Raw genomic sequence first — 12,843 nt, forward strand, 5'->3', positions numbered from 1 at the left:
GCAATTATATGTGCCTCACCTAATTTTACTTTTAATAGTTTTGGGAAAAATAGATAAAACAGTGGTACCGTATGTGGTGGGAAAATAAATCACCCCTGACTGGAGATTTCATGGAGGTATGTTCTTATTTAGAAATATGAGTCACTCGCAGGAATTTCTTTCCTGTAGGTACACGGTACCTGCGCCATGGAATAACAACAGTATTTACAGGGTAGTGAGCATGACAACTTAGGGGGGTGGGTCTCGGGAAAACGGGGAATTTATTGCAGCTGTAGCTTTTTCAGCTGCTGCTTTTTAATAGCTCCTTTATTTCTTATCTTCCTGTCTCACAAATTGTTTAATGAGAATTCCATTTAGTCCCTCTTTGCCATGTATTTCTCTTTTGAAGAATGAGTGTTTTCTTTTTTTTTGCCTTTCCCCCTGCTTTCTGGGTTTATTGTTGATGCAGAAGGAATTCAAGAAAGAAGACTCTTTTGAGGGTTTGAAATGTGACATGTATATAGTGCAGAAACGTGGCTCGAGTCTTTAAACGTTCAGTATATTTGTTATGAATGTATTCAGTTGACTTTGGGTTCATGACGTTGCGGTGATGCTTCAGAATCAACCTTTCACGATGTGAAGGAATGCCGCTGTTGCACAGAGAGAGGATTTTGAGCAGCAAGCTCCTGACAGAATCTGCTGGAAGGAGAATCGAGGCGCAGAAGTTGCTCAGGGTTGTTCCGTGCGATCCCACGTGCAGCGACTGTCCGGCCGCTGGCTCCCAGGCAGCAGCATCAGTCCGTCCCCTCGGAACGGGGCTGACCGGGAGACTCGGTTACACAGTCGCTTAGTCGGGCTCCTCGCCCAACAGCACGTGTGGTGAAATCCCAGTTGTCCGCGTTTGAGGAAGGAAATTCACGTACATGTTTGGACTTGATTATTTTGACTGAGAGTGTGTGTTAAGTCTTGTAGTCTGGCTGATGCTTGTTTCGGAAAAGAAATACAAATATAATTCAAGTATAAGCTGTCCACTGCCAAATGTATCAAGCGTTAGGAAAGCAAACTTCTGTCATTGAGAGGATTGTAGGTAACCGTTGCTAAGTCCATTAAAGATATTTATAACCCGAGGCTTGATACCCAGGATGTGAAATGAGCCAAGGAACTCTCTGGCAATAGTGTACAGATGAGTTGAATGGTTCCTTGCTGGATAAATACGTACTCACCACTGACGAACATTAAATTGGTTCGTCTTTTGTCTGCCTGATATTTGTTTCAGTTCTAGAAAAATCAGGCAACTTGTAGTATAGCAAATTTTAAGTAATATTTTCATTCTCAAATTGGAGTTTCACTAGTGTCAGTCTTCTTTCAAATGTTTTACAGTTTTGTCTAATTCCTTTTTACACATGTTTGTTTTTAGTGTAGTCTTGTTTAATTCCTACCCAGGACATGACAGTCGTCTTAGATTTCTCACCAGAATACTTTAAAAGACTGCTGTTTTACAGAATCACATTGCAGGATGTTTCCCAGTTTTTCAAAATATATAAGTAACACTTTAATGAATGTGGTTTACATCTTTGAATATACCAAATGCCGTTATATTTTACTGTTCATTTGCTTAATTCCTAATTCCCTGTGGTAAATGGTTATCTATGGTCAACCAAAAGCTTGTATTAGTTCAGTGTAACTCTCTTCTTACCTTCCAGAGTTTTTTGAACTGGGTAAATGAGAATTAAGACTCTGATTTGTGTATATGTTTATATACTCAACACACATATTTTAGAGAGTCCTGACTATTTCAGTTCTGTGCAATACACCCTTTCCAGAGAGTTCATAGCACAGGTGACTGAAAATTAGTTTCTGTAGTTGGCTTAACTTGAGAGCACGGTTTTGAGGGGCACAAAAGCGTTACAGTACAGAAAAGGCTTAAGAGCAGCAGTGCTGGGGCCTGAGCTTTGGTGTTCAGGTTGGAGTATCCTCCTCTTGTGCTCTGCAGAGGGACCTGGACAGGCTGGATGGATGGGCCGAGGGCAATGGAGAGAGGTTCACCAAGGCCAAGTGCCCGGCTCCTGCACTTGGGTCACACCAACCCCATGAGCGCTCAGGGTGGGGGCAGAGCGGCTGGAGAGCTGCCTGGTGGAAGAGGGCCTGGGGGTGCTGGTCGACAGCCGGCTGAAGCAGTGTGCCCAGGTGGCCAAGAAGGCCAACAGCATCCTGGCCTGTGTCAGCAATAGTGTGGCCAGCAGGACCAGGGCAGTGACTGTCCCCCCATACTCGGCACTGGTGAGGCCCCACCTCGAGGGCTGTGTCCAGTTTTGGGCCCCTCACCACAAGGAAGACACTGAGGTGCTGGAGCGTGTCTGGAGAAGGGCGACGGAGCTGGTGAGGGTTCTGGAGCACAAGTCCTGTGAGGAGCGGCTGAGGGAGCTGGGGGTGTTCAGCCTGGAGAAAAGGGGGCTGAGGGGAGACCTTCTCGCTCTCTACAGCTCCCTGAAAGGAGGGGGTAGCCAGGGGGGGTCGGGCTCTTTTCCCAGGGAACAGGCGATGGGACAAGGGGAAACGGCCTCAAGTTGTGCCAGGGGAGGTTTAGGATGGATATTAGGAAAAATTTTTTCACCAAAAGGGTTGTCAAGTATTGGAACAGGCTGCCCGGGGAAGTGGTGGAGTCGCCATCCTGGAGGGGTTTAAAAGAAGCGTAGATGTGGTACCCACCTGTTTGCCCCAAGACATCAGGGCCACTTCGAAGCCTGCACTCTGTCGCAGTGAGTACTCTGGGAATGGAGCCACGAGTGACTCCCCGCTTCTCTCCATCCATCTCGGGACCTCTGTCCTGTTCAGCTCTCCAGAATACCCCGGCTCAGGAGGCTGTGGGATGTCTACCTGTGTCACTCGAGTGAGTGCTGTGTTCTCTCTCTGCAGCGCCTGCTCTGTTGCATTACTTGGATGCCCATTGATGCCGTTTATAAACTGAGTGAACTGGCACAAAACCGCTGGTTGGCTCGGTTTGCCAGCCTGGTCTCTGAGGAGGAGACAAACTCTGAAATGAGTGTGGGAAGGAAATGAGGAGGGAGCAGGAGCAAGCCGCTGGTTCCCTCATGCCATCGTACCACGTCTTAAAGTACCTTTGAGAAGTTTGCTCTGGTGATTGCATGTTCTCGTACCTTCTCTCCTATATCCTGATTTTATTCCCCTTCTCCCACTTCTCAACTTCTCAGCATAAATGTGGTTCCTGTCCCCGAGGGACCATGGTGGGAATAGGCTGCCTCATTGCTCAGCTCCTGTGCTGGGCTTCCCGGCAGGAAGGATTGGAAACAAAAATCCACTCAACCCGTGGAATTCGGAAAGGAATGGCCGGGCATCCCTGGTGGGACAGGGCTGGGGTGTGGGAGGTGTGGGGGAGCCTGGCATGCCCATTGGAAACCAGCTGACGCTGGGCTGGTTGAAGTGTTTATGACTCTGCCGTCTGCGCTCCGCTGCTCGCTTCTCTGCCCTAGAGATCGCTGGCTGCGAGCTAACGTGTGTCTCCGTGCAGTACACAGATTGAGGGATTTCAGAGAGTTATAATTCAACCAAATTAATTCCTAAACAGGTTGATAATATTGCTAATAGAATTCCCTTTTCAAAGCATGGAGGGACTAGAGCTCCTTGGAGAGTTTTAAGAATATTTTTAGCATGGCAAAACAGTGTTGTTTTCTCTAACTTCATTCCAACAAATTGCTAACTATTTAACTTGAAACATTGATATATTCAAAGTATTTGGTTTAAAAGTTTTATGGCCGTTTTCTGTCTCAGGCTGTATTTCCTCCTGGGGTTGTGAATGAGTTCATCTCCCACATGCAGGAACACTGAGGAACCTTAAATGTAATTGTTCTTTTTTCAGCCGCCTAGGATAATATGATTTTGGTAAGTCATACTAACTCAAAGTACAGGATTTAATCCACACAACGCTGATAAAAAAATAATGCGTTCCTCAATATTTCTGAAGTGAAAGTACATTATATGTTTTAAGGTATCTTGATAATTTCTTCGATTTTGTAATGAGGTCCTCCTGATTCGTACAGCAGTACAATAGGAGCGTACGTCTATTGTTGTGGATCCTTCTCACCATAAGTCATACCCAAAAAATTAATCTGGCAGCAGTTTGTAAGAAAGAAAAGTTGAGATGCAAGTTCCGATAAGAGGCATATTTATTTTACATCTTTGTAAAAGAATGTTATTTTTATCTTTTTATTTTTCTAGTGGCAAGGAGTAGGAACAGAAAATTGGATTAAAATCTTTGGGGATTCTTTTCATTATTTCTCTGCATTGCTTTTTTCCACATGCAGTGGATTCTTTTAAATGAAATGCAGATTTTATTGCAAATATTAATAACGAAGGGGTACTCATATGGACTTCAAGTTTTTATGCTTCTGTTACTAGAGGGCGCAAGATTATAAGGAACCAGTTTTTATAAATTTAGCCTATGGTTTCTGTTGATTTTCCTTAAACCTGAAATATCAGCCCACTTTTGCTGTAGTTGCTTCAGTCATGTAAGAATCTTGACTTGTCCTTTTCCTGTCTGTAAACAGTTGTATTAACTGCTGATGGAAAACGCTGGACGTGTTCGTATGAAAAATGAAAGTCCATCTTTGCTGGCAGTTAAAACAAGTATTATGTGTAACTAAAGTATTTCACTCTTCACAGTACCAGTTGTGTACTTTTTTGCTAAGTCTTCTAAAAATCATGTCCGTAGTTATGTTTTTCATTCTTCTTTCATTTGAGATAGAGATTTACCTGATGGCCAACAAATTCAGCGGTGTACAGTTTTTGGACTGTTTTTTAAAAATATGGTCACAGTATTTCTATGTTTGTGAATTATATCTGTGCCACTGTTGTCTTTTCCTAAACAAGATAGCTGTTGTGACATTACTTATATTTTAAACATTATAGATTATTTATTCTGTCTATTCAGCAATAAGATCGATGCCAGATGCACTTCAGAAAGGCAGATACTGGTTCCTATAGTGATAAGCCTATGCTTTTCTTTTTAAAAAAAATTGCTTTTTGTCATGACTTCAGCTAGGGGATGCGTATTTCTCTCTTACTAGTATTTCTGCGCGTTAAAACTCAGATGGATTTCTTGCTGCTTCTTTTCTCTGCTCCTGATCCGGTATGTGCGTGATTTTAGGCAGATGAGTAGTCCCGTTCAAATTAACCCAAGTATGAGCTTCAGTTAACTGAAGAAGGCACGTCCCTCAGAAAAGCGGTTATATCTATGCACAAATTCGACTATAGCAGCAGTCCAGTTGAGGGTTGGAGATAAATGGGACAGATTCTCTGGGATGGCCTTTCACTCTGCTGTAATAACTGTTGCCCTTGTATGAGTCTTCCTGTGTCTAATCTTATTCCCAGATAGAGTTGTGTTGAAGATCAGTCGTAGGTTCCTTTGTTGGACTGCTGCATCCTCACCCATATTGAATGCATAGTCCCGTTTGTGATTTCTTCTTCTGTGGACACTTGACACAAATTTAGATTTATGCCTTATCTCAAATTTAAGGTAGAGACTTAAAATGAAGTATTGTGAGGAACACAGAGCTGGGAAGGACTGCCTGGGTCACTGAGTCTAGTCATTTGATGCTGAAGACACCAGGCACCACACAACCCTTTTCATCTTGAAAGCAGGTAGATTTTTTTGTTCCTACTACTCCGATTGGAGGTTACGCAGAAACCGCATGGATCTAATGGTTAGATGTATCCGTGGCCAGGTTATATTCATTTGTTCTTCTGCCAATGTTATGCTTTAACTTAAATAGCTCTTCTCTTTGATTTAAATGAAGCCATACATATGGATGTAAAAGCTCAGTGCATCAGAACACTGTCAGTGTTACAGAAGTTTTTGAATTCGTGATTTCTTCAATGACTAAGCGTTCTTGCTTCTTTCCCGTTACAGCTTTACATGTGTAACACCTGAAAATGAGGCTGAGAACGCGGAAAGCTTCTCAGCAATCGAATCAAATCCACACACAACGTGCTTTGAGGGCGAAGAGGAAACACTCGGAGGTGGAGGAGAGCTTACCTGGTGGTGGAGGGAAACCCCAGAAAAATGAAACCGGCTTGTTGTCTTCAATCAAAAAGTTTATTAAAGGAAGCACACCCAAGGTACGCCAGCAGTGGGTTTCTTCTTTTGTTTTTTAGTTAGGTCATACTCAGTTAAATTTGATTTAAAACATTTCTGTTAAGAATAAATAAATGTGATGTGCTGGAAGCAAAACATTCTTGTAAAGAATGGGAAGGCGCAAAGTACTTGTGATAGATGTGTCAGGTAACAGAGATTTTAAAAAAGAAAAAAAAAAGAGAAAAAAAAAAAGAAGAAAGTCAACCTTCCAGCCCTACAGGAGTCAATTGTAGGTGTACTTAAGACAATCCAATAAATCACAAGATTTATTACCTAGGTATTTCTTTGTGAAAATATTGGCTAATAAATTCAGCGGATTTTAAATTTCTGGTTTAAGGATTCTCTGAATTTGGGAATTACCAGTACTGGCAACTAAGAAAAGCAAGGCTGTAAGCATAAACTTGCTTAATATTTTTAGCATTTTTAATGAAAATTATTTAGGAGTCCATCAGTCAATAAAGGTCTGACCCCATGAGTTCAACTATCGTGAAATTGCTAGGATTGCTGTGTGTTACTGCAGTGAAGGCTGCCCCCGCTCAGTGGATCCAGGTCAGATGTTGTCAGGGCAAAACCACTAAATCTTATCAGTCTTGATCCTGACAGAAATATGCATTTTACTAATCTTCACATGTTAAAACCTGTTGCATGTATGTTTTGAGGGTGCATTTTATATATTTTTTATATATATATTACTTTGATAGGCTCAATCTAAGCTTGCAATTGCTTCAAAAACCTGTGGGTTTTTTTCTGTAAAGAGAGGCCAGTTAAAAAAAACAACTTCATTCACTCCCAGCAGTCCAGATATTGACATTATGGAGCTGTAAATTTTAAAGAAGAGTAGCCAAGAAGTCAGAACTAAATTAAAACATATCCCAAATTAACTATATGACAAATAAAAATATGATATGAATTCAGAAGTATTTTCTGGTTTTTGAACTAAGTGTTGAAATGATAATTTTCTAACAAGATGAAGTTAAAATAATTTTAATTAAAGTAACAGTATATTCTTAAATTGTCAAAAATATAGTGAAATTTAGTATTTCGTGGCATGTGTTAATTACCTATCATAGAAGCATTGAGGTGCCAGCAAAGAAATACTTCAGTTAAAAATACGTGGTTAAATCTGCTTAGGTTTTGTTTTTCATTTAAGTGGGACAATGAATGTATTTTACATTCAGCATCTCTATCGTAGCACAGTAGTGCAACATTTTGGCTGCAAAACCACTGCAAGAATACGCTGAAATCCAAGCAAAACATTTTACATTGGAATTTTAAGATAAGGGAAATATGTCTGGTTTTCTTTGTCTCTGTAAGGTTTTGGTAACTTTCTCTCTTCCCCTCTTCTTTTCCTCTCCCAACTCTTTGAATTACACATCATTCTTTTTTTTTTCTTGACAGTTTTTTTTAATATAAAATGTCCACATTTTTCTCTGTTTTCCTTTCATGTCCCCTCCTGTGCCTGTAGCAGGACTTGGAGTGGTTCCAGTGGCATTAGCATGGCACGATACTGATACTGCTGGGCTACCTTCCAAAGCGCTAATGACTTAACAAAGTAGTCTTGTGGTTGCCACGGAAACGTTATAACTCTTTGAGATAGTGTATGTGTACAACTTGCATAGTAGTTCGTTCGTGGGTACGCTAAAATCTAAATCCCCACTGAGGTTATATGGATTTATGGCAGTAGATGTCTCCACAACAAGTATATCTTGACAATTTCGATTATAGTCATAGGTCATTTATCCGATACGGTCAAGATGCTGTGTTAGAAATGTTCCTTAAACAAACAAAACCTGCACAGTCGTGATAGCTCTTTCGTTAGAGAAACCAGAGACTAAAATGCGGCTGGTGGTAGGTCTGATCTCGAGGTCTTCTGCGAACTCAGGGTCCCCGTGCAAGTCAGCAGCAGTATGGAGTGTGCAACAGCATTTGTCACTTACAAACTGGCGAATCTGGTATACCAGAGCAGCTGATAGACGTATGCCTACAGGAAATACTGTCAAAATTGTTAAATGTTAACATCAGAAATATTGTAGAACTTGCTGTTGCAAGTTCCTCTAAACTTGTTCGATTTTGGGGGTTCTGGCACTGTCATAAATTGCGTTGTCTTCGAACGTGTTGTCATTACTTCCAGTCTCGGTTTAGGCCATTCCCGAATACAGATGTGGTTTCTGAAAACAACCTAAAAGCAAACAAAATGTTTATGTTGGTGTGGCATTGCCATGTTCCCTACGGCACATTTATTGGTTAGAATAGGTTATATTGGATTGAATAGAATCATAGAATTCAAATAGTTCATTATATAAATACATATAAAAGGTATATTTAATTCTATCTGTGCACTAAAATTTTCAGTGTATAAAACAAATAGCACAATAACTTTATATGTGATTTCACCTTTGAATTCTGTTAACTGGTACAATACAGGCACAGCAGCGTGAGCTTTCCCACCACATCATGGTAGCTCCTCTCCTGGAGGATGAAAGGGGCCTCCAGATCTAGTGAATTCTTTATGCCTCTGCTGATACCATCAGCCAGATTCCCTCTTGCCACTGTAATTTTTGTAATGTTTCTACACTTGTTTTCCGTAAAGCAGAATGAGAGCACAACTCATTTTACGAAGGCCAGTAGATAGCTTTTAGAAGTTAATGAATTTCTCCCATTTTCCCCCTGGTGTTGAACATTTGAACAAATGACCTAGAAGATGAGACACCTTCTGTTCTTTTATCAGCTCAGCGAGCCATCCGTTTTCTCTCGTTACATGGATTTATGGTATATACGGTGCTATTAATTCTAAGTGGCAGTAAGTTGATTGTTCTCACCGAGGTTGTTGGTCAAGGCTATTGCCAGTAGGAAGCTTTGGGGATCAGTGGTTCACTTGTCTTCTGATAAGGATGTCAGTACATTTCCATGTTTGTTAGTATTTTTTAGCTACTGTACTGTTAGTATGGGCTTCAGATGACTTTTTCTAGAACATCTATTTACTTTTTTTTTGGAGCACGCAAACTGTTTTTCTCCTTTCTTTTTAAAGATGTGAAACTGCTGCTCCAGAAAGGTAATATTGTAATTCTAAAATTGAAATTTTAATTAACTTTGATGTGGTCTGTAGCCTTGCTATTTATTTTGATATTAAATTCAATTTATTTTGCATTGTCTCACACCTTACGTTTTAGCGTACTTTATATGGTCATGCTTTAGATTTCAGATTGCCATTTTATTAAGTTGTAGTAGGTGCTTTGGGGAAAAAGGTGAAGAAACCTGTCTTAAATGTTTCCTACATATATACTCATGCACAGAAAATATGCAAAATGTTTGGTTCTATATCATTCGTCTAAGTGCCATAGGGGAGAGCAGGCATTTACCTAAAGGTAAGAAGACTGGGGTTGCAGTCCTTGCTTACAGCATTTTAACAGCCAAGTTTTGCCATGTGCTGCCTAATACGGACTGAATAGCAGCAAGTTCCATACAGTTTAGCAAACCACTTCACGTAGAGAGCGTGCTGGAGAATTTCACGTTGGATATTGTTGTGTAGTTTGCTTCCTGTATATTTAACAGGCAAAGAAATCCAGTTTCGCATCATTTTAGTTGCCTTGTCTCTACGTTTCACCAACTCCGTAGCAATTAAGTACTTATAAATTGGCTATCCAGTGAAATAGTACTTAAAGACTGTTTTTCTACTACAGAAGTTCCAAATACAGTTTTCTTTCCCAGTACTTTGCTATTTACCTTGAGTTGTGTCAGTTTAAATGAGTTTAAAATTCCAGCAGGGCAGATACATGTTGCCTGTTCTGCCTCTGGAACAATAGATGGATCTTTTGTGAAACTTTCCCTAAGAGCTAACGTTTTCTGGTGTATTCAGTGGGGAAAAGAGGCACTATTCAGTATGTTTCTTTTTCCCCTTTTCTGTTTTAAGGAAGAAAGAGAAAATCCTGCAAAAAGAAGTAGAATTGAACGGGATATTGATAACAACTTGATTACATCCACACCTCAAACAGGAGAAAAGCCTAATAAACAGATCTCTCGAGTACGACGGAAAAGTCAAATGAATGGAGGTTTGTAAACACTCTAATCTTACATTGCTGCGGTTGAATGGTGATTCCGTAGTCTTACAGCTGTTAACTAATATAGGACATCTCGTCAGTGGCGGAGGTTATTAAGGGTGTTGTGATTGACTTCAGTGAGGGCAAAGCTGAGCTCATAGTAGCAAAATAAGATTTCTAAGACTGTAAGCAACAGTTCCAGCATTACTTCTCGGACACATCCGTTGTATCTTTGTAAGAACAACTTGGATATGTAATCATGACCAGCTATTTTGGAACTAATTTAACTTTTTTTTTTAAGTATTATTCTAAAAAGCCAATGATAATTTTTTGATTTAGATCTTCTACTGTTTTCTCACAAAAAAAGTGAAATATGACTTCCCAACTCGTGACCTTTGTGGAAGTAACCAGGTGTCCTTAGACATCGAAAGCATTTGTCAAACACAGACAGGTTTCTGTCACAGAATCATAGGAAAATGTGGATTGTGAGGGACCTCTGAAGGTGATCTGGGCCAGTCCCCCTGCTGCCCTCACAGCGATGTGGATCCAGCTTGGAGGGAGATCTGGCTTTGGAGTCAGAGCCTCGTCCAGTCAAGTTTTGTGTGTCTCTAAGGATGGAGATTCCACAACCCTTTCCTGGTGTTTGACCACCTCCCCGTGGAAATTGTTTCTTTTTGAATAGCTCTAATACATTATAAAATGGTCAATGCCATTTAAAGTATCGGCTGTGGTTCCAAATCTGATTTTAAAAAAACATTTTTTAGACTTCTTTTCTAAGGAAACAAGACTTAATGTGATTGTACTGCCTGTCAGTGTTCCTTCGCTCTCCATTCCCCCAAGAACTTTGGAATCCACTGTCTGGTTTCTGCCAGGTTTGTCAGCAAGGCAGAGCTCTCAAAGATTTCAGAGTCCAACAAGGTTTGCAAAATCGGTAGCGAAGTAGAGGATAGAGCTCCAAATGGGTGACTTCAGCGATGGAAAGGTTACAGTGTGAGAGACTTACCTGTTTGGTTGTTGTCAGGTGTCTGTATAACAGCATGGTTTTAGAAGAAACCCCTTTTTCCAGTATTTGCTACTGTTAATTAGGGATTTTTGCATCCTGGAGAGAGAATGGAGATGCACCCACTTATAGTGTGATGCAGACAATGCTCAAAGATGAAACTATTGGCTTAGGTCAAGTGTTGTGAGCTGCGCACACAGAGCGCACTGAACCCATGTCGCTGTTACAGTGGCGGGAAGTTCTTGGGTAAGAGTCTCCGTATTGCGAAGGCAGGGAGCTGCAGCTGGCACGGCCCTCTTAGATGGAAGCGCTAGGAAGTGTGAAGTCCGTGTGCCGCTCCATCAGGCTCAGCTGACAAAAGGGTTCTCAGCTCGTGTGCACAAAATATATTTGCTACTTCCATATGGACAGGCGTCTCAAAGACTTGTTCCTGTGAAGTAAATAACTTCTCTTTCAGTTCAGTCTCCGAGCTGTGTCTTGGATCGCAGCCATGAGATGGCAATTTTTAGTTCTAGGATGTACTTTACTGTAAATGCACATTTATAGAGAACCTTAATTGTTATGTGTTATGTTTGCCATGTGAAGATTTATTTAATTCTGTGTCCTTGATTACCTGTGGTAACAAGTACAAATTATTTTACTTCATAATTGTATTTATGCATCTGTGTGTGCATGTGTATATATGTGGAGAATAAGAAACTGTGGGCTTGATGGTGTGAAGTTTGGACATTCAGCCAGTGGAGTTCCGCTGCCTCTTTCTCTTGTTTCCATCTAGTGGAGTCCCACTGATACTGACAGCTGCTTGTTGGGAAAGGTGCGCGGCGCCTTCCAGTCTGTCTTCCATCGTCAAGCCCATTCAAAGGATTTAAACTTCTACTATTTGTTAAACTATAGCATACTTTTAGAAAAAATGAGTGCTTCCTAATCTGAAGTGTTAAACTTAAGATGGTGTTGAAAATTGGCGTTTCGTTTTTATGTTGATAGAAAATTGCTAGCGCGTTCTTTTTTTCTTTTTTTTTCTTTTTTTTTTTTTTTTAATTAAGTACGTAGGCTAATTTTTTTGTTGACCCAATTGAACCGTGAGCAAGAGGGATCTTTCCTATAGTGAAAATGGTAACAATAAAAGAGAGGATGTAACTGGAAAACAGAGGCATGGCATCATACTTCATAACTTTTCTTTTACAGAAGCTGGAAGTTATGAAATGACAAACCAACATGTAAAGCAAAATGGAAAATTAGAAGATAATCCTACCACTGGCAGTCCCCCACGAACTACGTTACTGGGAACCATATTTTCTCCTGTTTTCAATTTTTTTTCACCAGCAAATAAAAATGGTGAGTATTATTTAAAAAGCCAGTAGTGTTAAAGCTCAGAATGATGGGTTTCTTTTAAGAAAAAGCTGTTTCAAGTGGCAGTCCGCTTTTCATTCTGATTTACAGACCAAGAGGTACTACTACCAGATAAAAGGCTTCCTTAATTCTTAGAAGGGTTGATCATTAATAAAAGAAGCAATAAGTTTATAGGCATTAGAGCTTTTATTTCGTAGGTGTAAGTATTTAGCGACGTACCTTTTATTTAAAAAAACAAACAAAAAAACCAAAACAAAACCTGATACTAATTTCCTTGTCCCAAACGTAAAGGCATTTGTCATGGTCTTCATTTTGGTTCTTATTTT

At 40.4% G+C, this 12,843-nt stretch overlaps 1 protein-coding gene across 1 annotated transcript in view; it reads left to right on the top strand.

Annotated features, from left to right (window-relative positions):
• The window catches only part of CTDSPL2 (CTD small phosphatase like 2), a 47,083-nt gene that overhangs the window by 15,063 nt on the left and 19,177 nt on the right, over positions 1-12,843 (top strand). The window contains exons 2-4 of the mRNA XM_054214951.1: positions 5,906-6,114; positions 10,041-10,179; positions 12,353-12,502. Coding sequence (XP_054070926.1) covers positions 5,929-6,114; positions 10,041-10,179; positions 12,353-12,502 — 475 coding nt within the window. The 5' untranslated portion in view covers positions 5,906-5,928. The remainder of the gene's footprint in view (positions 1-5,905; positions 6,115-10,040; positions 10,180-12,352; positions 12,503-12,843) is intronic.

Source organism: Rissa tridactyla, chromosome 9, assembly GCF_028500815.1.
Source record: "Rissa tridactyla isolate bRisTri1 chromosome 9, bRisTri1.patW.cur.20221130, whole genome shotgun sequence".
Lineage (NCBI taxonomy): Eukaryota > Metazoa > Chordata > Aves > Charadriiformes > Laridae > Rissa > Rissa tridactyla.